Raw genomic sequence first — 24850 nt, 5'->3', positions numbered from 1 at the left:
GTTCATTTGCATAGACTGTGGGACGGTGCGGGTGGCAATTAAATGTCGATAGCTATTGATATTTAAGAAAATAGAACAGGCTAACATGGGCAGTACTAATAACGTGTGGTTGCGCACATCAAGAGGCGTTATCGCCTAGTACCACCCGCTTATCACTTTGTGCCATACGCTTCTGTGCTTTAAGAGATAGTCAATGCGGCGAGGTTTCTCAGCTTTTGTATCGCACTCTTAAAAGTATTCCCTCATGAGGTGGCCGCGAACGGTGGTGCATCGCGCTTTGGTTAAAAGCTTGCAGTACACTTGACGGTGGCATGTCATTTTTTTTTTAGCGAAGGCCCACTGTTACGTAACTATGATTGTTGTGCAATTGTACTTTTTTAAATTCTATATGAGTGTGATGCGTTTCTCTTTTCAAGTGTTTTTGGTGAACCTAGTTTTTAAAACATTTTTCACTGATTATTACTCTATTTCTTCCAGATTCAACTTCATCTATTTGTGAATAATAAAATTGGACATCTAAAGGAGTGTTTAAGCATTTCACACATCCCTCTGGCCATAGGGAGCTTCGTGGAAGGCTGTCATTGACAAGCCAGTCGTTCCACGCACATCACCTTCACTCACAGCCTGCTTCACCACACAGAATGCTGCTCATTTCCTATTAAAATAAATCGGTAAAGATATTGGCCAAACTTTAGCTTTACACCATTTGCTCTAAGTTATCATGCTGGTTATTTTCTTAATTTACTATATATGCATATGTGATCATGATTGTCAAAAATTGTGTTAACGGAAATATAAATACAGTAGACTCTCAGTAAACGAAACCTGAAGGGACCGGGAAAATGTGTTTCATTTAACAGCAGTTATATTTACTGAGAGGTGAACATGGGTGCAGAATACAAGCCTGAAACCAAGCATTGCAGAGGCAATAGTTCCGTTTAAGCAGTAGTTCCGTTTAACAGACTTTTGTTTACCGAGAGTCTACTGTATCAGGTTTACTTCATTCACCTATGATTGGTTCATGCCATTGCCATGCTCATGCAGATGAAGCTGGCTGATCGTCTTGGGCACAAGGCGCACAGTACTTTTTCTTATGTAGTTTCAGAAAGCAGCAATATCTCCTTAAGTAGTGCGAAAACTGAAAGCAATCCTGGTATTTCTTCTTGAGGGTGAAATCATTTTGGAAGATTTTAGTGTGATCCTGTGTAGTGGGCTTATGTTCAACCCTGTATTCTTTGATGGTTGCGTTTGATATCTTGACTGATTTATGTTGTTTATGCTGCTAGTGTGTTTTCGTCTGCCCAGTGTAGAACATACGCACACACCTGTCCAGCTTTTGCTTGCACCCACGACCGGGCTAGAGGAGTGGCTTGCGCGCGCTCTCTTGCGGCCTGCGCTACGTGTCTAGTTCTCACCTTTCACCACCGCTGGTTCATGGCGCTGCGGCCCAACCCTCGCTAAACCCCCACAAACTCTCCTCGACTCGACTTACACCCTTCTCTTGACAGAGTTGGGCACTGCGCCACTCAAGAGTCGCAGCTGATTATTGCTGATATGCAGTGGCTTTCAGTGCCTAGAGACTGCGCTCCCATCGGCTTTCTCAAGTGAAGGTGAAGCGTTGAGTGAGGGGACGTTCTAAAATACGGGGGTAAACCTTACTAAAACTAAGGAGGTTTAAAAAAAATCGCCCAGCGAGTTTCACCTGGCAACCTTTTCGGGTAAGATAGTGCTCAAAGTGTGTCCTTCTGTTACTAGTTTTTCTTACTAAGCCTCAGATTCAAGGCAAATTTTATTGGAGATATACTCGTATCTGTATGTTTTTTCATCAGAAACAACTATCTCTTGATTTATGATTTAACGTGTGGGGGTGGGGGGGTTTCTCCCTCGATTTAAATCCAAACACGTGCTGTTGGTCGGAATCGAGGTGTCGACCGAGGCCTGCGTTTTGTGTCTAGTTCCCACCTTTACTGCCGCTAGTACTGCCGGCCCAATCCTCGCCTGCAATGATCTGTGAAGAATTTGCCCTGTTGTTTCCTCTTTCGGTGTGTAGCCAAGAGAGTGCCTGCGGGCCACTCCTCTAGCCCGGCCGTGTTGCACCTATGTTGCTTTTAATACTTGGCTCAAGGGGGCACAAAGTGCACATTCATGTGTATTTGTTTTCTATTCTCATCAAGGCACATACAACATCTTCTAGACCTTGAAATACTATATATACACTATTTTTATTTGTGTGATTTTATTTGTTTGTAGGAATCGAGTTGTGTTCCACATTTCCGTCATACGCTTTTAGTTGCTGGTAATTAGGTGGTTGTATTTTGTGTAGATTTCACCACCTGCTGTTTTACGTTGAACTTGTTATATTGCAGGAAACATGTTCGTGAGTGCATTTTTTGTGGCATACCATTAGTTAATATTTAAGTGCTGATAAAAATGTTGACAGTACGATTTGCTTTCTCTACAGAAGTAGAATGACTTTCTTTTTTTGTGATTTTATTACTTTAGCAAATTAAGTGTTAGAATGAGCTGACAAGCTTTCCTTCAGCTCCTCTGAAAAAACATGAATATGAGTAGGGACATGTATTTGATGCTGTGTAAGAACATCAATAATAATTTGTTTAAATATTGATGTGACTAGCAACACTATACTTTTTCCCCTTTATATTCTGTAATAAGTGTATTTGCAGATTTTAAATATTTTTTTTGTGCAGGCTACAAGTGATAACCTGATGTTGCACTTTTTAAGTTGTTGCCCAAGTGAAGCACTTTTGGACATATGCCATCTGGAGACACTCACAAGATTCTTAGGCGTGCGCATGGGGAGAGCAGCCCCCTCCCCCATTCATCTAAGAAGGGCGCATAGTTGAGAGCCCCACACATAGAGTTTCATACAATAATACCTAGAGCGGAATCTGGCGCTAATGTCCATGCGGGCTCCTTCAGCGGCGCTTGTACCCCATGGGAATTATGGGAATACAGGCTTCGGATTCGCTTTAGATTGATTACGTTCTTGAGATTCGTGACGCTTCTTTTCCGGGTGTAAAACAAAGTGGTATGAACATAGATTTAATTTAAACTTGCTTCAATTATTTTTGCACAAACTTTATTACAAAAATTTTCGCGGCCAGGCGGCAAAAGTGAAACCTGGGCATATTCAATCATGAGGGTATGCATCACTGTGCCATTGTGTTCCAGATTTGGCATCAGGATTTAATCAATTATTTTTTACAACATTTGAAAACAAACACACTTGTTTTTTTTTTTCGAAAGTATGTATTATCTATTTATAAAATTAACAGTACAGTATCAAGTGTGAAACACTTATCGTTTAGTCTTCTGCGACGCTAGGTGCACCTGTCCCAGTGGTTCCAGTGGTCTGCCCTCAACGGACCTGTGGTTTTGTTGGGAAGTCGAGTCAGGGGAGCGTGACAGTGCCTCTGCTTTGCTTTGTCATCGCTTTGCAGTCGATTTAAAATGAGCTTAGCAAGACGCCCTTGTGAAAAACATGAACTCAAGCCAATATCCTGCACTGGCATTGGACGCTACATCTAAACGCAGTGGTGAGTAGACGACGCTTCGTTTAAACTGTAAACTAAGACTCGTAAAGGTCCAACGTCGTAACATATCAGAAGATCTAGTGGTCGTCACCCGCTTTGAACAACAAAGGCACTGTTTCAGCCTTTTTCACCATACCCCACTACCCGCGCTGCGCAAAAAACGAAACTGAAAATGTAAAAAAAAGTCCGTAGGCAGTTCGCTAGCTAACCCTATTAAATCCGAAGTCTGTACTTCCCATAACTCCCATGGAGGTACATGATCGCAGCGGCAGATTCCTCTCTAGTTATTATGGTATGAAACTATGGCCCCACCCATTGACATAATATGAAGGGATAAAGCTTTTAAGGAGGGAGGGGGAGGCATAGTCAGCCCCGTGCATAATAGGGAGGAGGCCGCTGCAACGAACCTTCGTCCCCCTCCCTTCGAAGGAGAATTCTGTGCATGCCTATGAGTGGATTGTCATATTTTCATGTGATCATATCTCTGTAAACGCTTGTCACCTCTGTGTTTTTTTTTTTTACTGAGCCAGACAGATTAGCTCGATATGTATGAGCATGCATGTGCAGGTGCTGATCTTGGTTGCACTGTATATTGTATGCTCAGGTAGAGTGCAGTAAAAGAAAACAATATTGAGGTGCATTATCTACAAATGTTCTGTTAGTGTGTTAAGGAAATGGCATTATGTAGCATCACATTTCTGGGCCAAAAGACAATGCTCATCAAATTTAGCATTTTCTGGTTTGCTGGCTGGGTGCCTCTCTAGGCAATGGCAGAAGTCGGTGAAGGGGAATGTCTGACGGCAACGGTAATCTCTCTCCTGGGAACACAAAAGTCACAGCTTCACTCACTGCTGTCTTTGGTGTAGTTCTCACATTGAGAAAACTAAATAAGAACTCAAACTAAGTGACATTGTTGTATTGGACTGGTAGCAGCCAGAAGTGCTCTCCAGCAAATAAACTTGGATTAGGTAGGCCAAAGCTTATTTCACACGTTTGGTGCCACCAGCTTTCTCTAGAACTATGCTTGCTGACAGTGATAGCACAAGTCTCTACACAAGGTGGATCGTGAAAACATGAACTGAATTTAACACATCTTTAGTAGGTGTTTTTTAGTACACATAAAAGAGTGGACAAATGTAGACACACAGCCATACATGGACACATGCTACAAGAGAACCTACCTAGCACGTGGCAAACAAGAGATGTTACATGTTTTACTGATGCATTGTTTCAGTCCCCTACATGGTCCTAAAAAATTATTTTGCTCGGCATTGTGTGTGTGTAGAAACCTACATGCAGCAGCTTAAATGTGAAAATTATGTGACTAAAGTGAACTTAAGAGAACTAATTTTTAAAGATTAACTTGTATTTTGTTGTATGAATTTCACGCATGTCACTGTTTTGGCATTGTTCACTCCCTTTAAATGTCCTGCTTATTTGTTTTGTATTTGGACTGTACCATGTCGCCTTTCAGCCTTTTGTAACGTGTTTCATGTATCATTGATGCCGTGTACAAATGCAGTAAAGAAGCTCATGATGTACAGCTGGACTTGCTTCTACGAATGTTCTGTGAATGTAGAGAAAGAGGGAAAACAGGGTAGCAGAAGAGGCATTTATCTTGAATTTGTGTCAGTGTATTGTGTGGCCTCACTTTCAGCAAAACTGGCTGCTTCTTTGCATTACAAGAAATTTAAACATGTCACAATTACAAAAATTTAAACATGTCACAATAATACAGCAGCGAGTGAAATGTTTAATATTTTTCTTCATGTTCGAAATGCATGACACACGACGGCTTAGATAAGTTGCCCTATGTACAGTGGAGCAAGGAAAGAAACCTGGACACTCAAGTAGAATGTGACAGTGTAGTTCGAGCCTCATGTGCATCTCCTCATAAATTGCCTGCCTGGCTTCAATACTTCAAGCACAGGGGCATAGCCAGGGGGAAGGGGGGAGGTTGGTCAATTCATCCTATATAAAAAGTCAATTCAGCTTGCACACATATAAATGCATGCACAAACATACATAAAGTATGGATGAACCCCCACAGAAAAAAGAAAAATTCTGGCTACCTAACTGGCATGCCTAATTGTGCCGCAGTGAGATAAATGTCTGTGTGCGTAACATTGGCCATTTCAAACTATCCTGGAATGCCTACTGCAGCAAGTGCAGTTGTGAAGTGCCCATATGCATTTGTAAGGCATAATGGGTGACTGTGTTAGCATCAATGCCTGTTAATTCAGTCCTCCATATGTAAAGTTTGCTTTCTATAGGTAACATGCACTGAACAGAGAGCAGTGCATGGCTCTCATTTCTTGCCTCAGTATTGCACTTTTGCAGACCTGGGTGCTCTGATGCAGGTATCTTCCCCACCAATTAAAGGAAGAAAGGTAGAAATTAATGACAGGCCATGGTCTTGCCATTGATGCAGTCTTGATGTGAGAGACGCACATCTTGCATTTGCTTCCAGTCAAGGCCCCAGTCCAATCATGCTGCTTCCACTCAATAGGATGTGCATACTGGCACTGTCATCTCGATTGTAAAGCTTTGTTGTGGAATGTTTTATGCAATTTTTCCTGTGGCAGACCACCAATTTTTTTTAGAGATGCTAAATTTCTCTAAAATTTCAGCAGCAAAAGTAAAAATTCCGCTTTTATCAGGTTTGGTTCTTCAACAGCCTTGGGGGAAATGGGGAGTCTGTTAACTTTCGCCACAAGAGTGAAGCACTGAATGCAACAGCAACGAATCAGAATGTTACACAAGATAAGGCTAGCAGTTAATTCCTTCAGCAGCTGCCCCAGTGAAACTCAATGCAGGTTCAGACCCTTCCGGTGGTAAGTTATCTTTTCGTCCACTTTTTTTTTCTTTGTATTTACATTGCAATTCTAATAATATCCCCCATACTTTCGTGGAATTATTGTGAGTTCTCATTAATATTGTGTCTATTAAAAAAATGAACTCTTAAATATGCACTTCTTTCCTTCAACAATACATATGGCCGTAACTAAACGCTAGTGCGGCAGTGTGAGAAGTGGCTTTTGTGTTGGCTATCATAGCAATGCTGAGAGATGACTAGAGAAGACGATGCTAGAGTACCTCTTCAGACAGCACTTGAGGGCTTGGTCACTGTACTTGAGCGGTATTAGAGAGTTTTATAATAGCATACGCAAAGCTCTGCGTTTGCGTTGGACATGTGTCTTATGCTATAACCTGCTGAAAGCTCCCGTTAAGCGATACGCGGAAGCTTTGCATTGCGTCATTTTTTTGGGTATAGCATACGCTATGTTTGCACAGTGGCACGAGACGCTAACACAAAGCTTTGCTGACGCTATTCTAAAACTAGAGATCAGGGAGATCTTTAATAAAGGCCCCAAAGAAATTGCCGATACCACTGTGCATGTGCGAGACCCAAGCAGCAGTGAGTTTTTTTATTTGGGACACTATTTCTCGAACTTAGCGGGAGCTCTAAAGCTTGACCCAAAATATTTGTGGCAAACAAACATGACTGCACCCCCCCCCCCCTGAATCGATAGTTCCAGGTCAATACTAGAGTGACCTTGAATCGAAGAAGTGTCAAAAGTGCCACAGACCCTATTTGAGAACTCTTAATTCCTGCTTGACCCAAAGTCGGCACACACGAAGGGATTTGGAGCCCATTTTTAAAAATGCCTGTTAGAGTTTTAGAACGACACATGCAAAGCTTTGCATTGCCCATGCGCGGTACGCTAACCCATTGCAGGCTCCCATTATGTGATGCCTGCAATGCTATGCCCACAATGTTTTGACGAGTTGCAAAAACTCGTCTATGCCAGGCCTTCCTCCATGGCGTTCGCAAAGCTTTACGGTCGCCATTTGTCAACAGGTTAGCGCATAAAACATGCGCAGTGATGCGAAACACTGAGGAGTTTTATAATAGCGTAATAGTTTGCATTCGTTGCGATCAAAGAGGATTGAAAAATTGCTGCAGTGGAAATTATTGTCGTGAAGTGAAGTTGTACTCACCGAAAGATGGCGGCGATGACCGCCATCTTACTAGGAGCACTAAAGGCAACTATTAAGTCTACATTGATTGTTGAAAGTGGTCCAGAATCCTCATAGTGTTACTTTTATGCCCAGAAAGTGCTTGAAATAAAATCACGTTTTAGCGGTCCGCATCGGGTTAACACACTTCAAATTACACGCCTCAAACAGAGGGTGTCACATCACTGTTTTTTTTTTTTTCACTTCATTTTTTTTTTTTTTTCAAATTGCGCTTTCTGCAATTTTTTCAGATTCACTGTACCTTTTTTCAAAAAGTATTGAATCGATTTAGATGAAACTGTGTGCGTGAGCTACAACAAGTTAGAAACAATCTGAACATAACAAATTGCCGATTCCATGAAACGTAAAGCAGTAAAAAAATTACACAATATGTACCCTCCGTGGCGTTGTGCAAGCATTATTTGTATTTTTTTACAAAAATTTAATAAAAAATGTAATATATTCTTAGTTCTGATGTAACCTATGAGTCTCTACAACAACACGGCAGAATATGGTTACATTCCTTTCGGTAGTTGCAGAGAAAAGGTACATTGAATAAGTGAACCCCCCTTAGGTTTTGGATGTGGGCTATAGGAGGGATAAGCAACCTAGGCATAAAAAATCTACATATTCACGGAGGGAATGCTTATGAGTGGGGCGAAGCGTCCGCCAGCCCGTTTGTGCTTCCATCCGTCCGCGCGACCTTCCAGGCATTCATCTATGCGTCTGTTTGTCTGTCCTGCGTCAATCCGTCCATCTGTCTGTACGTCCACGCGTCCGTCCATCTATCCGTCCGTCTTCTAGTCTGTCTGTACGTCCGTCCGTGCGTCCATTTAGTGAACACTCCAAGTACCGTCATTTCGCATCCCCTATGGCACATACCCGCTCCGCGCATGTCTGCTAGTCTGTCTGTTCGTCCGTCTATGCATCCGTCCGTGTATCCATCTAGTGACCACTCCAAGTACCGCCATCTTGCATAGGGGTATGTGCCACCGGTGGCTACTTTTGACAACAACAGAGGAAGGACAGACCCACACCCTAAGGAGATTCGCCCCTAAAAAAGAGTGTCACTTGATACCCAGTGGCATTTTTTGTGAGCACGTAAAATTTTATGGGAATACTTTCAACTGTTTCTACGATATTACGCTAAAACTGACATATACTATTCACCCTATCATACCACCTTGTCACCGATACTCGTCTCTGCCTGTATTTCGTCAAGAACAAGTATCTTAATTTATAATAGACGCAGCATTTAGAATATCAAAGCGACTTGACCTGTAAATGGCCACCACCAGAAAAATGCATGCTTCCGAGAAAAGGAAATAAAACATTTTATTAAGCATATATATAACCAAAGCACGTGGGAGGGAACCCTATAGTCCGGGTTCCCTATGATAATCTCGGCAACCAACCAAGCCCGTTGAACCAAAGCCTGGCAGACCTCGGGAGGCCCGTTGCAGAGGGCGTCGTCCCACAGCTCTTTGGTGCGGAAGGGGCGCAGGATAGCGGGAAAGGAATTGATCGATTGATTGATTGGTATGTGGGGTTCAACGTCCCAAAACCACCATATGATTATGAGAGACGCCGTAGTGGAGAGCTGCGAAAATTTTTACCACCTGGGGTTCTTTAACGTGCACCCAAATCTGAGCACACGGGCCTACATTTCCGCCTCCAACGGAAATGCAGCCGCCGCAGCCGGGATTCGATTCCGTGACCTGCGGATCAGCAGCCGAGTGAGTACCTTCTACTAGACCACCGCGGCGGGGCAGCGGGAAGGGGAGAAAATAATTTTGGAACGCACTCCACCGTGACATGAAATACTGTTGGGGCGCTGCCACGGCCTGGGCAAGAGTCTGCGTAGCGGTCAGGGTAGAATTTATGCATGAAGAGAAGGCTGGGGAACGTATGCGTTTAGAGTTGGTGGAGTGAAAACTCTATCTTCTCGCGAGAATGATGGTGAGGGCGGGGGCATAGTGCGCCTAGCTCTGGTGTAATATGCCAGTACAGCCGAGAGTCCAGATCAAGTGGGCCCTCCACTCACATACCGAGATGTACTAGCATATTAAACCAGAGCTAGGCGCATGGTGCGCCTAGCTCTGGTGTAATATGCCAGTACATCTCGGTAGTGGAGGGCCCACTTGATCTGGACTCTCGGCCTCGCTATGCAGGGCTGCTCAGTGGGTGAGTTCTCTCGAGCGACCGCCTGAGCGCGACCATTACCCGGCAGGGAGAAGTGACCAGAAGTCCAGAGCAAGTAGATACGTTGAGGGCTGGATGTGTCGATGTTTGTTGCCTTGAGTAGGATGTGGTGGGCCGTCTTGGAAAAGCCGCGTCCCATCAAGAAGGCTCGGCATGCATGTTGTAAATCCGATATCTTTGGTGGGAGCTTCCGTTCCAGCAATTTTTAGGAGCGAAGCTCCTTAAGGCGTGGGTCTGTCCATCCTACGTTGTTGTCATACGTAGCCACCGGCATGCGAAATGGGATGGCGGTACTTGGGGTGTTCACTAGATCGAGGCACGGACGGGCGCATGAACAGACGGACAGACAGACTATCAGACGGACCGATGGACGCGCGGAGTGGGTATCTGCCTCAGGGGGTGCGAGATGGCGGTACTTTGAGTGTTCACTAGATGTCAATATGTTTGATTGGGCGAGTAGGTGATGCATGATTGTTTTGAAACGAGAGCGCACTACTTAGCCGCGGACAGAAAGACAGGGACAAGGGCTTACTACCAACTGAAAGTTTATTTGGAAAACTATGAAATATGTACTGACAGACGAAACAATGTCATGGCACATACGATAAGACCAAATCACGGACCAAAATAACAAAACCGGTAAAATATCTGTACGTCAGCCCCACCCTACCAACGTCTACTCTGCCTTAGAGTGATTACTTAATTAACTCCTGCATGACATTTGCTACTGTCCAAAAACGCTAGCTCCTTATCGGACAGAGCTATTGATGGTTTGCTGACGCAAGTCAAGTGTTGACGCACTTCAATTATAAGCCTTGTGCGCTCATCTTTGTGTTTGGTAAGTACGGCTGTGTTATCAAACTGTACTTCACAGCCACATCTGGTGACATGCTGGGTTACCATCGTTGCCGCTGCGAACATTGCACGCATGCTCATGCAATTCTGTCGTTTAGGCATTTTCCAGTTTGCCCAATATAACAGGCACCGCACGAAAGTATGATCATGTAAACAACGCGTTGCTAATGCAATTGACAAAACGGTTTCTGTGCTTTGTTTTGCACAGCTGTTTCCTGTGTTTAGAGGCTCATGTCAGCCTAGCCAGCTGAGAAAGCTTGTGTGGTGCAGAGGAAACTACACGCACACCCATGCGTTGCCCCACCTTTAAATAGCTGTTGTCCCTTACATCAATCAGGTTACCCACCGCCTGAAGGGATGTTACTCGCTCGCTGGATTTCGTGCCAACAGGCTGTGCCCCCGCGATCTCCGACGACAGCGCAGCTCTGGCCGACCGGGCTCGCCCTACGCCATCTCCTGAAGCCGACAAGAGCTCTCGCCGAGTGGTGGCCCGTCCTCGGACTCCTGCGACCGTGTCCATCTTTCCTATCTTCTCCTTACTTCCGTCGTTCGCTGTCCCTGCGCCTCGCTCTCTCATTCCTCTCTCTCTATCTCTTTACCTTTTAATCCCATCCTTTTAATCCCTCCTTTACCTCAACCCCTCGTGAGCTACTCGTTGAGATGTCCTCCCCCTGAGAGACAGTTACGGGGCTCACCCCCCCCCCCCCCCACACACACACACACCCCGGATGCGATGGGGTGGGGGGGGGGGGGGGGGTGAGCCGAACGATGGAGCCGAAAATTCTGTAGGCCCTTGTGAACAGGTTTGGGTGCACGTTAAAGAAGGCTAGGGGTGCGAAATTTCCGGAGCCGTTAACTTCACTCTCATAATCATATGGTGGTTTTGGGACGTTAAATCCCACGTATCAATCAATCAGCGCAAAGCTTTGTGTACGCTATTCGAAAACTCCCTCCTCTTTGCACCCACGTACATTGTACAACGCACATGCATCTACATTCTATATTATATTGATTCTCAACATAAAATAAAGTGAGGGAGTAAACATTTTTCTGTTCCTTCGCCGAATTGAGCCACGACTAATAAGATATTGCGATTCGGATGCCCAATTCAGAGTGCCCACTCATACTATGGTCCCTAGATTATACTTTATATTCTAGGGACCGTACTCATACACAGAGCGTGACAAGGACAATTTGGGAAGTTCCGCAATGATTGGAAAAAAAAAAAAAAAAAAACCTCATGGAGGAAGGGTTTTCTTCTCCGTGAAAAAACTCTTAGCGACCCGTACTGAGCCCAAGCGGCTTGTTGGCGTATTAGCAAAATATGGAGAACCGCGAGAGGGCGCCATATGAAAATGTAATTTTTTTTTCTGTTACCTGCTCTGCTCAGCTCTCACAGTGTCTGCAAATGATTCCATTCTCATTCAACATGTGATTTTTGTTTTTATGCGTGGAGTCACTATCATGACAGCATTTGATGCAGATGGGCTGCCCGACGTGGTACTTCTGCAGATATTCAGGCTCTTGAAGTTCTCTGATCTATGCAAAGTTGGGAGGTGAGCACCAAGCGGTCAGATCAATCACTTTGCCAGCATGTCTTAAGGGCGCATCGCGAAAGCTGTCTTGAACGGGGAAAACAAAACCCGTTGCACCCGGCTCAATTTGACACGCAGCACTGTTTTCCCCGAGAATAGGCAATATTTGATTTCCAGCGTGCTGAACCTGCAATCGTATGTGTAGCGCCTTTGTTACAGTGTCTAGGCGTAGTCCATGTTCACATTGCGCAGACTTTATTGAATTACAATAACGCTAGGCAGGAGTTCGTGTAGGAAATACCATCTCAGCGTTGCATAGTCTAGTAATTGAATTAAAAGGAATTCCGCCAACTAAATTTAAATGTCAACGAAACGTTCGCGCCTTGAGGCATCATTTTGTATTAGCAGAAGTTGCCCAGTTACAGTCTCCGATTAACAGCATCAAAATGCTCGCCCATGTGCTTCTAATGCATAAACTAATCTGGCTCAGAATGATGCTACGCAATTCGCAATCGTGCTCTGTTCGCTTCGTGTTTGATACGTGGGCGCAGCCTCCTCCTGTACAAACCCAGGTCATTGCTATTTCAGGGCGTTTATAGAGAGCCAGTTTGTACCTTGTTTGATTTCAAACTGCTTTCAGCCGTTTTGAAGTTCAACGTTCGTTTCACACCTACCATAACTTGGCTCTCAACAGAACTGTGGTGATTTCTGGCTAATGCATTTGACTAGCGTCACTTCCATCTATGATGCGTCGCGTAACCACTGAACATGCAGCTTTCGAATTCGGAACGTTGAATTATTGAAGGTGCATTTTGGAAAGTGTGAGCATTGTGGAATCGATCGGCATAAGTTTTCCGGAAAGTTGACTGCGCAGTGCGCGGCGTCCTGTCAGACCTACTGCGAATACAGAAAAAAGCGCGGAACCCGGGTATTCATTACAAGCCACTTATTTTCTTTGGTTCCTTTCCCCCTACATTTGCATTTAGGTGTGCCATTGTGCGCATGTGACCAATGGGAAGAGAGGAAACGTAACTGTTAAGTGGTCAGTAGGGCATCGAGTGCTTTCTGAAAGTTGGGAGCACTGTCACCTCTAAGTAAAATAAATAGCGGAAAATAAAATACGAAGCTTTGTTAGTGCCCCGGAGGCTATACAGTACGTGGGCTACGAGAATTGTCGCTGTAGAGGGCAGCACGCCAATTTCGTCCACTCGGTGACAGTTTCACGTGCGCAAGAATAAAAACTAGCATGTCTGCATCTCACCCCAATCGGCATGCGCGCGGCCGCCAAAGTTTAGAACCCGCGACTGCGCGCTCAGCGGCCGATTGACCCGTTATGCCAATTTGCCTCTACATGGCATACTGAGCACTCTGAGGTATATTTTATGTGAGCCGTACATATGGAAAACTTTGTAAATCCTCAGTGCAACGGCATAACTGGCACTCATAGAAGCACCATTTTGATCAAAGCATAGGAATCTCAAGGCAGCTGCAATTATAATATTTCTGCCAACAAGAAAGGCATGGAAGTGAATGGAGACAATTTTGTCGAATTGAAAAAGAGGTGTGCAGATGCATAATGCTCATAGAAAAACTTGTACTTCTCCCAGTCCATTTCATATGTTACATTATACACCAGTGGAGCAATCCTTTCCCAGTTTCCATCAGGTTGCGGGTTCGAATCTCGGCTGCGGCGGCTGCATTTCCGATGGAGGCGGAAATGTTGTAGGCCCGTGTGCTCAGATTTCGGTGCACGTTAAAGAACCCCAGGTGGTTGAAATTTCCCAAGCCCTCCACTACGGCGTCTCTCATAATCATATCGTGGTTTTGGGTCGTTAAACCCCACATATCAATCAATCCCAGTTTTCATCTAGAAAGTTATCCACTTACTTGGGGTGTGCACGCACACACGCATGCGCGTGCACACACACATGCACATGCACGCACACACACAAATGACAAATGAGAACATGTTTGTTTCTTCCAATGTCTTGGCTAGAGTTTGGCTTTCGTCGAGGGTATTCCTTCATAGAGGCCAGAGCCTGGCCAACTATTATTGTCAGGGAATATCTAACAAAGACTAGACCTCAGCCAATACGTTATAAAAAATGTTCTTGATTGTTCTCTTTTGAATGTTAACAAAGCAGTGAATATGCAGAAATATTCATTTGATTTTGTGTGTGTGAGAGAGAGGTAGAGAGAGAAAGAACTGATTTTGCTATCTTAAATTACTTCTTGCACTTAATGGCACATCACTGACAATGAAGCATCAGGCTTGTCTTCTTGCAGCTGCTATTAGTGTAGACTTGCAAGCACTGGTGTACTGATATTGTTGTGCAAATAATACAATCCAGTGTGGTCTATCTGTGTCTTGCCAACATGACTCCTTTCTTTACTGGCTGTAGAGCATAAAACCTCCCAAGTTCATTTCATTATCCTTCGTCACATGCGGCTATGCATTTGAAGCAATTGAATGTGAAAGGTGCACTAAATGGAACCCAGTGCATAAGTGAAGCTACACAGTAGCCATTCCTGCTCATATCTTTTTTTAATCAATTTTATGTAATTGTGGAAAACTTCACAACACTCAACAGGCATAGAAAAAAGTTCCAGGCTCTGGTACTGTGTGGCCTAGTGACTTCTTTTGATTGGATGTTTCCTGAACACTTCCATATGAACTGCACAATACTTATGCATGTTCATTGGTAGTTTAGAAATAGAAAGATGGTTTATTCATTGCTTACTAATCATGTACTTGTTGCTTCTAGTTGTTGAAGAGCAATTTAAAAATACTCATAGTCACTGTGAATATGTGCATTTAATTATGAAGAACAGTGATGAACTAAGTAAAACATTTCTTTGTTTCTGGCAGGGTTTGCCGCCGTTGGTATGGTCTCTCACGGAGCCAGGCCCTGTGGACATGTGTGGATGCCAGTGCACCTGAAATCAGCTCAGTGCAGATGGACAGGCTGGCCTCGGTGTTAACAGACTCTGTTCGGTGGCTGTATGTGTCGAGCTTCTTGCACTGCGGCCTTTTTCTGTCTCCGGGAGCTCTGCGGGACCTTCGAGCTCACTGCCCTTACTTGTCCACCCTTGTGATCAAGAGTGCCCTTCTGACAACTCTTGACGACTTTGCCCCTGTCACTGTTGGGGACCTCCCACCCACTCTCAAGACCCTTTCACTTCGCCACTCATTTTTCCAAGTGGACCAGTTCTTCTCACTTTTGGCCATTCGCAACCTGAGCATCCTCGACTTGAGCTTTTGTTGGTGTGTCTCGGACCAAGATATTCCTTTCGTCACACAACTCCCAAATCTTCGTGAGCTCTACCTGGAATATTGCGAGGACATCCGGGACACGGGTGTTGCATTGGTTGTAAGCCGTGGCCATAACTTGAAAACCTTGGCCCTTGATGGTACTAAAATCACAGATGAGGCCATCCGCACTATTGCTGAGAATGCACTTGCACTGGAAAGACTGTATGTTGGCAGCACTGCTGTTACTGATATTGGTGTTTTGCACCTCTCTAAAGGAAAGTGCTTCTCATTACAGGAACTTTGTCTTTTTAGCACAAGGGTTACCATACAGACAATGAAGGTGCTGGTTGATGTTTTCCCTCAGCTGCAATGGCTGAACTTGGAGAACACACTCATTGATATTGAAGATAGTCCCCTGATTGTCAAGCATGTGCCACCCGGTTGCACTGTTCTTGTGGATGGGGTACGCTTTCATCTAGGGGTTGGCTGCAACCATTCTGTGGACCGGTTGCGACTACAGGATTGAACCAGCAGCATGTCTGCCATGCAAACTTTTATGTGTGCCTCGTGTGCTTGGGTGTCATTGAGGAGACAATGAAAAGGGCCAGAGTGGTAGTCGTGATCGTGATAAATGGCTTGAAACGCTTTGCATATGGCTGATGCAGGCACGGTATAGCCGCCTCATTTAGTCTTATTTAGAGTAGTGGTACATACGATTGGTTTTGACTGGTTTCAACTGTACAAGTCAGCCAAAAGATTCTCACTACATAAATTGGTTGAAGCATTGTCGTGCTAGAGCAAAAGGTCCCTGAAATTATATTTTTTATTATCATGCATTAAAAACGAACGATTATCAACACAGAGCTCATGTGTGCAACAATCTCGTTGACCGAAAGTGGCCCCTTGTGTAGAGCACAAAACTTGAAAACCCTATGTAAAAAAAGAAAAAGAATGCTTGTACCTCTAGTATAATCAGATGAAGTGGAGTGTTATTGTAGTGCATTTTCTGATCGCAATAGAAGTCCTGCTGCTGTCTTCAAGGAAAAAAACACTGCTGTCGCTTCGAAGCAATCTCTCTACTGAAATAGCATGGACGTGTACTTGAGTTACTTGAGCTGTGTAGTGTGAACCTTCAATTTTGTTGCAACACAAGGTAAAGGCACTTGGTTTTCAGTGATTTGAATATTTTATCTGTCATACACATGTGAAAGCAACATGGCGACATTGTTGCAAGGTCCCATAATAAATACATCAAATCCAGGTGTTTTTTTTTTAATAATTATTGCACTCTTTTTCATTTATGCTTGTATATCCTTACAGATATGTGCATCTTCGCCAAAAAGTGTGATTACCTCTAAGTGCATTATATTGCTCACTTTTATTGCTTTGGAAGGCTTTCAACCCGTGTCTGGGAAATTGTGTTTCAGTCCAATGCAGCTGTACTTAGTAGCTTAAAGGAGCACTGACATAAAATTTACTCATGTCAAGATTTTTGTGTAAAGTAGCTATCGACCTCCTAGTAGCGATTCACGACCTTAAACGCATCTGAGGGATGAATGAGTATCTGTAATATTGATTATTATATTCGCTATCGAACGCGGTTCAAAATGGGTGGAAAGCTCGCCAAATTTTAGTGCTGGCAGCGCTACCTCGCGGCCACGTCGAGGCCGCTGCACAGCTGATGCCGCTTTCACAAAAAATGGCGACGTCACACTGGCGTTTCGTCTGCTAGGCGCGCAAGTACAGTCAGTCCAGCTGTGTCTCTGAAGGCGTAGACATGCCTCTGTCGCCAACATTGTCGTCCTCGTCCTCGTCGCGGTGATGGCAACATCGGCAAGTGATGATGACAGCGACCTGTAATTGAGTATCGCCGCGATTCGCGACGATCCTTGCTTGACAAGCTGCGCGTTTAATGCAATGTATTCATAAGTCCCGGCTGTGCTGTCATAGCTCAGGAACACCAACTACTCACCTCATGTCGCGGGCGTTTGGCCAGTGAATAGCTGCTTTCAGCTGCAGCAGGGCACACGGTAGGAATAGCCCCAGCCTCGAGAAAAGGCCTCGTACTGTGAGTGAAACCAAACTGGTTTGCCAACACAGGATTTACCCTGTAGCAGCTCGCCGCAAAGTGAAGGGAGCAAATGCGGCTGTTCTTCACAGGCGTCCAGTCCCTCTGTCCAACGGCGCGTATGAAATCAACCCCTGGCTGCGTTGAGGTTCGTGGCTTGGAAAGGCATGAAATGCCACGCACTTTCCGTTTTTTTCGCGCCTCGACGTGCAGGTTCTCACTACGCAGCGGTTCCCGGACATTCTGGCACGTATTGTCGCTCTTAATGATCGTACTCACACGCAGTGGAGCACAACATAAATCAGTTGATGCCATACGATGTATTGCATGCACGCTTAAACACAGCAAGGTGAGCCACTAGTGATAGGATGTCTGAGAGTCGGCTCCAAACGCACTCGGAGATCGTCAACGTCATCGTTACTAGGGTATCGTCACCCAGGATGGTATTTGTGGAATGTATCACAACGAAAACGTAGCACTAGTGTCGATGTCGCAGGGCAGTCTATTTTTCGTTTTTTCTCCTTAGCTTTTCTACGCTGTTTGACGTCAAAATAAAATATCTTCGACGCTACTGATGCCATTCAAATTTGGCCAAGAAGACCTATGCATACCAATTGATCGAATGACGGGCACATCTCGATCTTGAACTTTGATGTCAGTGCTCCTTTAACACCACATACATGGTTTTTGAGCACCAACTTGAAACATTTAGGGTGTGATTGCTCGGAGTATGAAAGAAGAGCCACTGTGTTTATTACATCGAAATGTCTACTTAAGATAGCAGTGTCGCTGAGGTGACATTCTTACTGGTTACATGAGTGTGTGCAGGCCACAGCCACTGACATACAGAGAATGTAAATTGTTCTTTTCGGAGTATTTTATGGATTTTCCTACCTCTGCATGTTGTTGCCTTGCTTTTATTTATTCTTAATTGTGTTCACATATTAGTTGGCGAATCCATAGCTTTTTCTTTTCATATGCTTGAAATGCATTTAGTTTTTAGTATCAAGTCACCAGTGCACAAGACCGGCATAAGCTAATAGCAAGGATTAGCAAAAAATGCAGGCTTTTATCCACCTTTATTTTATTTTTATATTATCTTTGTCATTACATTTTTGTAAGCAACTTTTTGTGGTTGTAGCATGTGCAAGCTTGACCTGCAAAAACTGCGCATGTCCTGCCTCTTCTGTCTTTTTAACTATCATGCTGTATTAGATTTTACCGAGATTGGAGAGGGAGTGGTGTCAATGCTACAGCATTGTTTATACAAGTACCATTGCATTGTTATGTGTATATTTATGCATTTTGTGCTCCGTATGTGCAGTTCAGTATTGCATCTTATTACATCTGGAAGGAACTTCACAAGTACCTGGCTGGCCAGCACTTTGAGTGTCCTTCTTGAGCCCGTCTTTGCAATTGGCTTTCTGCATGTCAAGCCACTGGTAAAAATTTGTGTTGATGAAAATTTGTAGTAATTTATTTTAGTTTTTATTTATTTTTTATACAACAGCTCTGTAGCCATTTTTTTTCTGCCACCTATAGTACAGTTGGTAGCTTCAAAGTTAAGCCATTTATATGTTCCGATTATATTGTAGCTTCTCTTTGCAGTGTTGAGAATGGCATTGTTATGTTATTTTGGGTAAAAAAAATGGACATTTAGATTTTGCTTATTTATACTGCTCATTACACAACGCCCGATTGGAGTAGGCTATCTTCTCGTGTGGGAAGAATAGTCTCACAGGTTTTTTCTTAGGACTAAGATTTGTAGTAAAGGCTGTGTACAGGACATCCTAATTGCTTTTTTATGTAGCTATTGTTATAGCAGCGTTTGCTGCCAAAGTCATGTTTTGAACCTGTGTGTTTGTGTCCATGTGGGAAGCTGACCTGTTCATATCCAAGAATTTATGTGTTCATCCATTTGAGAAGCTATGTCTATTTATTAATTATTCACTAATTCCCAACTTGTGGCGTGAAATGGTTGAATGATCAGAGTTCAAGGAATCGGAAGGGACGATGCAGTATGAAATATTGTAGTGAGAAGAAAGTGAAGTTAGACACAGGGTGGAAGTAGATGAAAAGCTAACATGATTGTATTTTCATTTCTGCTTTTCCTGGCATTGGAGGCCACCTTGTCGCCATTTATTTTCATAGTCAAGTGGTTCATTTTGCTGTATTCTCAGCAAATGTCCCTTGAAAAAGTCATTTAAATCTATCCCTTGAGCAAAACCAGAGCCTTGTGTCCTGTATGGTCTTCCACTGTTCAGCCAAGGACTTCTCAATGACTGCACCATGTTTGGAGGGTGCTGTTTTTTGGCTGCGTTTATGCTTTGTTCAAGGTGTCTGCTGCTAAATGCCGAGGGGCGATGTCTTTACCAAAGTCTAGGCAGACTGCCTGCCTTAATGTAGTTGTTAGCCTCAGCCAGGGTGCACTGCACACCTCAAGCAGTAGTTTTTTTTTAAACAGTTAGAAATATGCAGTTTTTCATGACACCATTGGCCATAAATGCATCAGCCACTCTTTTTGCAAGCACATTGTGCAAGATACTATAGTACTTTTGAAAGTTCATAGTACAATATACAGTCTGTCATCACTTACTGCTTACTGCAGGTCAATATATGCACATATGTTGACATCCCTTCTTGTGTGGTTCCTGGATTCTGTGTTGTACAGGGTAAATCTAGCTCATGCAGTTTAGTGTTGAGTGTGTTACTTTTATGCTTTTTGAGCACTGTATATAACACTAGGCAAGAGGTTTTCATCGTTGTGGGTTTGAAACTATGATTTTGGTGAGGAGGACAAGCTTTATTGGCACAGTCTGGAAATTGAAGCTTGTGGCCATTGCAGAATAGCTTTGTAGTGATGTCTTAAAAATGTCACAGCTAAGTATGCTTAAAATCAAACTGTTAGACTGCTTCCTCTTTGTATATCCATGATTGCTAGCTGCATTTTAGTATTGTCTGCAGGCTAACTTTTTTTAGGACGTACTGCAGAAAAATATTTAAAAATGTTGGTGCCATTATGATTTTGTTTTTTTCTCTTAGTGCTTCTGCAGTGGCGTTCCCAACTTGTAGAATTTATAGCTGAAGTGTGTGGTTGCCACTGAAGAAACCTTCATGGCTAATGCCATGGTAATTTAATATTGGCATGGAAACATTCAAACATAGAAAGCTAGTCTTTTATTAAAGCTGTCTAAGTATTGTTTTACCGTGGCAATCGGTGGCTATGGCGTTATGACTGCTTAGCTCAAGGTCACGGGGGTGAACCCGGCCACAGTAGCCACATTCTGATCGGGGCATAATGCAAAAAATGTTTGATTAGTTAGATTTAAGTGCATTTTAAAGAACTCCAAGTGTTAAAAGCCAACCTAAGGTCTCCTGCTGTGGCACAGCTCATAGTCGGGTCGTAGTAGACCCGGTCAGAACTACAGAATTAATTCTTAAACCATTGCACTTGGTAAGAGTAAGGTACATAGGAAGCATATTTTGCTACAGCAAATCACAATTACAGTTGCAAATTTAAGTGTTCTACTTCTTTTTTTGTGGCATACAAGCAGTTGCCATGGGACTTCATTCTGTCTTCATTAAGTGTTCTACTTCTTTTTTTGTGGCATACAAGCAGTTGCCATGGGACTTCATTCTGTGTTTACACACTTTTCATGAGAAAAGGTCTCATACAGTTCTTTTCTGGGAGATGAGAGCACAGTTTTTTTTTTTTTTCATGAGGTTCACTGAATTGTAAATTGCACATTGGGCAATCAATACCGATATTTCTTTTTCTTGTTAACATTATGATAGATTTGTGTAATATAACCTGCTTTTCTATCAAGCTAAAATTATACTCTTGGAATAATCTTGACTAACGTGCTACAGAAGACTAATTTATAGTGCATGTATGTTGGTTGACATAGTTAGATGCCATTTCGAATATTTGTTCAAGAGCAACAAGAGACGACCATATGTAGTGTGATATATTAGTTATTACAATTAGCGCTCATTTAAGCTTCTTTAATACAGCCTCACTGAAAAGAAAAGTTTAGCTTTGAGTGTACTTGTGAAGCCGACAGGTGAAAAAATTGATCTTGGGTAATCACATTGACAGGCATCCAGGATCTGTGATACATACGGATGTTCTAGTGAGAGGGTAAGCTTATTGCTATAGGGGTAAAAATTAACCTGTCCTTATTTTTATTACTGGTCAGTGTTACGTGTGTAGTCCATAGTTACAATAAAAAAAATAAATGGATAAAGCTTTCCTCAAGAAAGATTGGTATGGTGGTTTGTATGCTTGGTCTATGCATTTCCAACCATTCAAAAGCCAATTATGCAATTGTGTGCCTTTCAACAATCTGCCGAAGGCATGGGGAGTGTTGACAAAGGAAATAATGCTGCTGGAAGTGCCCTAGCAAAGAGTGTTTGTAAAGATGCATTTGTAATGGCATAGTACGGTAAAATTTCAAAAGTTTGAATGTGTAGCTTATGTGGCAAGAATGAAATAGTGCTGAAACTAGTGTTTCTGCCATTTCTGTTAACCTTTGCATCAACTGCTCTGCATGTTTTTTTTTTCTGTGTGTGCATTGTTTACAATGATCTGCCGAGTTTTTGTTTCATTGTGCGGGATGTGTGCATAAACTGTGTATGTGCATGTTGATCCATGCATCTTGAAGATACATATCGTGCTTTTAGTGTTAACATTTTAAAGTGGTTACAGTGTTTGGATATATTGACAGTCTGATATCTGTTGTGAACATGGTTCTCGCTTGGTGCGAGCTCCATACTGCAGAGTATAGCAATGAGTGTGTCAGCAGTGTTTGGTAAAAAAAGAATGTTCACTCTGGCTAATTCTCTTGCTTTAATGAAGTTTACAAGACCTAGAAGTGTTTTCTGTAAGAGCCCGTTAAGTGGACAGCCTGTTTCGGCGAACACTTATTGGATAGAGCTTGACAGGTGGCAGAGTGATGTCACTCACAACCAATGCTCCAGAGCCCCATCTAATCAACGTGTGGTGAAACGGACTGTCCTATTGGTGGAATCTTGCAGAATACCAGCTCTGGATTAGCTAGAGCAGGGATCGGCAACCCACGGGCGGAATGCGGCCCCCAGCACGGAATCATACCCCTTGCCTTTCCCTTGCAACTTTCCATCTGAAGGCCGACGTGACAGTTTTGACCTAAGATGGCATTTTGGCTGAAACTAAACACGATTTTTGATGTAGTTTAAAATTTATATCAATTTGCCAAATTTTTACGATTTGCCTGCAAATGCCCTACTTCGGCTGCGCCGGCTTCATGCTACTGCCTGCTTATCCCTGTGCTGGAATATTGATGAACAGAACAGTGCTGGCTGTAGTTTCTTTCTTGTGCTGTTTGTGTTGGCCCTGCTTCATTTAAACTTATTGAAGAAGTTTTCAGTGGGGTTTTAGTGACCTGCACCATCTTTATATTGCATTACAATGGCATATCGATGATAGGCAGCCGTACACAAAGACTAAGCCTTGTAATGCCGCTTCTGTTAAGTTCCTATGAAAACGTTTGTGGTATTGTGAATTAACTCTTGTAGGCACACAGATTTTTTTAGTTTGGTGTCTATAAAGTGGTTCAAGTTGCAATAATTGATGTCTGTTGTGGAACCACTCAGCCCTGTACAAGTTATTTCTATCTTTGTTGAATCAAATTCTTTTTGAATTTCTGTGCTAGCTGACATTGCTACAGTGCCATCAGTTTAGTGCTTCTTCACTGTACAACTTAGCTGTGATACATGTATATATGACACCTACAATAAATGTGGATGCAGATCATAGTATAGCACTCGAATGGTTTTATTGACTTCAAAATGATTGTTTGGCTTTAATAACTATAACAAGCTAAGTACAGAAGATGCTCTAATGTTCTATTCATCATTGTATTCAAATAATATTAATTCAACCATTCTTCTATTGTATTCAAGTTTATCATACCTACTTGCATAACTATGTGACGATGTGATGACAATTACGACCGGGGAATACAACTGTGGGGCAATATTGCCGTAAAATCCCAAGCAAGTGCTTCTCCCTCTGGAGTGAAAGAGAATCGGATAAGGTTTGGAGGGGGCCCTTGCTTAATCACTGACCAAAATTCAAGAGGGCAATAGAAGAGTCTCCAAGAATAATGCATGTCTCTGCCTCTTATGGAATACTTTATTGGACATGCATGTCCTCCTGCGGAATTGAACATGCAATCCTCCTGTGGAATTTTATGGGTTATGACAAAGGGGAAGGACATTAGTCAAATGTAACGATTTCTGAGAGTGCAACCCCGAAGCACCACACTATAGAAGCGCTAAGATGCACATAAAGACTCTCAAAACTTGGGTTCTTAGGAACTGCTGCAGCTCAATTCTGGAACGAAGAACATGTTGAAGAAAAAACAGGAGAGGGGTGCCACTTGCTCTGTCATTGATGTACATATCAAATTTCTGGTAATACTACTTGTTTAGAATTTTACAGTAGTTAAACTTAATAAGTAGTACATACCACTGAAGTAGTCTTGGCAATGCTGCAGGTATGGTTTTCATGTTATTACCATTTAAAGAGCACATAGCTGACAAGTGCATCTTGTGGTTGTTGCAATGGTGCAGATGCAAGGCCAGGTTAGTGGATCTCACCTTAGCTCTGCAGCCATACTGAGAAACCATGTGCTTGAAGTTGTGCTAAATTTCTGGCAAACAGTAGGGGTGGCATTTCTTTTTTTTTTTTTTCCACTTTTAGCACTAAAAAATGTTTAATTTTGAAAGGGTTTCATTTTGTAACCTCTAGTATTTCTAGTGTCAAAATGTGGGTTGAAAAAGTTTGGCACCTGCACTATCTTAAGCGAGGCTTTTATGTTGTCTAATCTTTTGTTAGATTTCCTTTAGAGATATCTGTTGCCATAAACACATTGGGCCATTTAATCCTCAAAGTAGTTGTATTGCATGTTGGCAAATGACCCTTAAATCTGCAACAAAGGGTTGCATGCCCTGCCTGAAAATAGGCATGCCCTTTCAGGGCATGTATCAAACCATATAAGCCTCTGTTAACATCAGTGCTTTCAATAAAAATTTGCATCATTTTCACTAATCAACCTTGAAGTACTGCTCTATTGATCTTGCATTAAATTTTCTTTCTCTGCGCAATTACTTGTTTACTTCCATTCAATTATTATATACATCACGGCATATGGTGGGCCCAGTAGTGTCAATCCAGACCAGAAAATTGCAGGGGGTACACAGATCTCTCCATCGTGGCTATTTTGTAAGTAATAGGTATAGCTTTTATTTTTTATTATATGAAAATTAGAATCATGTTTAAAAAAAGCACGGGATACACTCAGCATATCTCTGTATTGAA

General features: G+C 42.9%; 2 protein-coding genes across 2 annotated transcripts in view; both read left to right on the top strand.

The window, feature by feature from the left end:
• Cpsf5 (cleavage and polyadenylation specificity factor subunit 5) overlaps positions 1 to 910 on the top strand; it is a 28840-nt gene extending 27930 nt beyond the window's left edge. Inside the window, exon 7 of the mRNA XM_037428767.2 lies at positions 478 to 910. Coding sequence (XP_037284664.1) covers positions 478 to 499 — 22 coding nt within the window. The 3' untranslated portion in view covers positions 500 to 910. The remainder of the gene's footprint in view (positions 1 to 477) is intronic.
• Positions 911 to 11966: 11056 nt separating this feature from the next.
• On the top strand, positions 11967 to 24636 carry LOC119177307 (F-box/LRR-repeat protein 12). Its single transcript, XM_037428766.2, has 2 exons — positions 11967 to 12187; positions 15036 to 24636. The coding sequence occupies exons 1-2, from the start codon at positions 12078 to 12080 to the stop codon at positions 15943 to 15945; spliced, it is 1020 nt and encodes a 339-aa protein (XP_037284663.1). The 5' UTR covers positions 11967 to 12077; the 3' UTR covers positions 15946 to 24636.
• Positions 24637 to 24850: the final 214 nt, after the last annotated feature.

This window comes from Rhipicephalus microplus, chromosome X (assembly GCF_043290135.1).
Source record: "Rhipicephalus microplus isolate Deutch F79 chromosome X, USDA_Rmic, whole genome shotgun sequence".
Classification (NCBI taxonomy): Eukaryota; Metazoa; Arthropoda; class Arachnida; order Ixodida; family Ixodidae; genus Rhipicephalus; species Rhipicephalus microplus.
Note: the sequence above shows the minus strand (reverse complement) of the source record. Positions and strands in the feature narration are given on the sequence as shown.

What these genes read in the sequence shown, in the direction of transcription:
- LOC119177307 (XM_037428766.2), top strand. Translation starts at nt 12,078, where the DNA reads ATGCGTGGAGTCACTATCATGACAGCATTTGATGCAGATGGGCTGCCC. An exon ending in GATCTATGCAAAGTTGGGAG is followed by an intron (nt 12,188 to 15,035) that starts GTGAGCACCAAG and finishes TGTTTCTGGCAG; the next exon opens with GGTTTGCCGCCGTTGGTATG.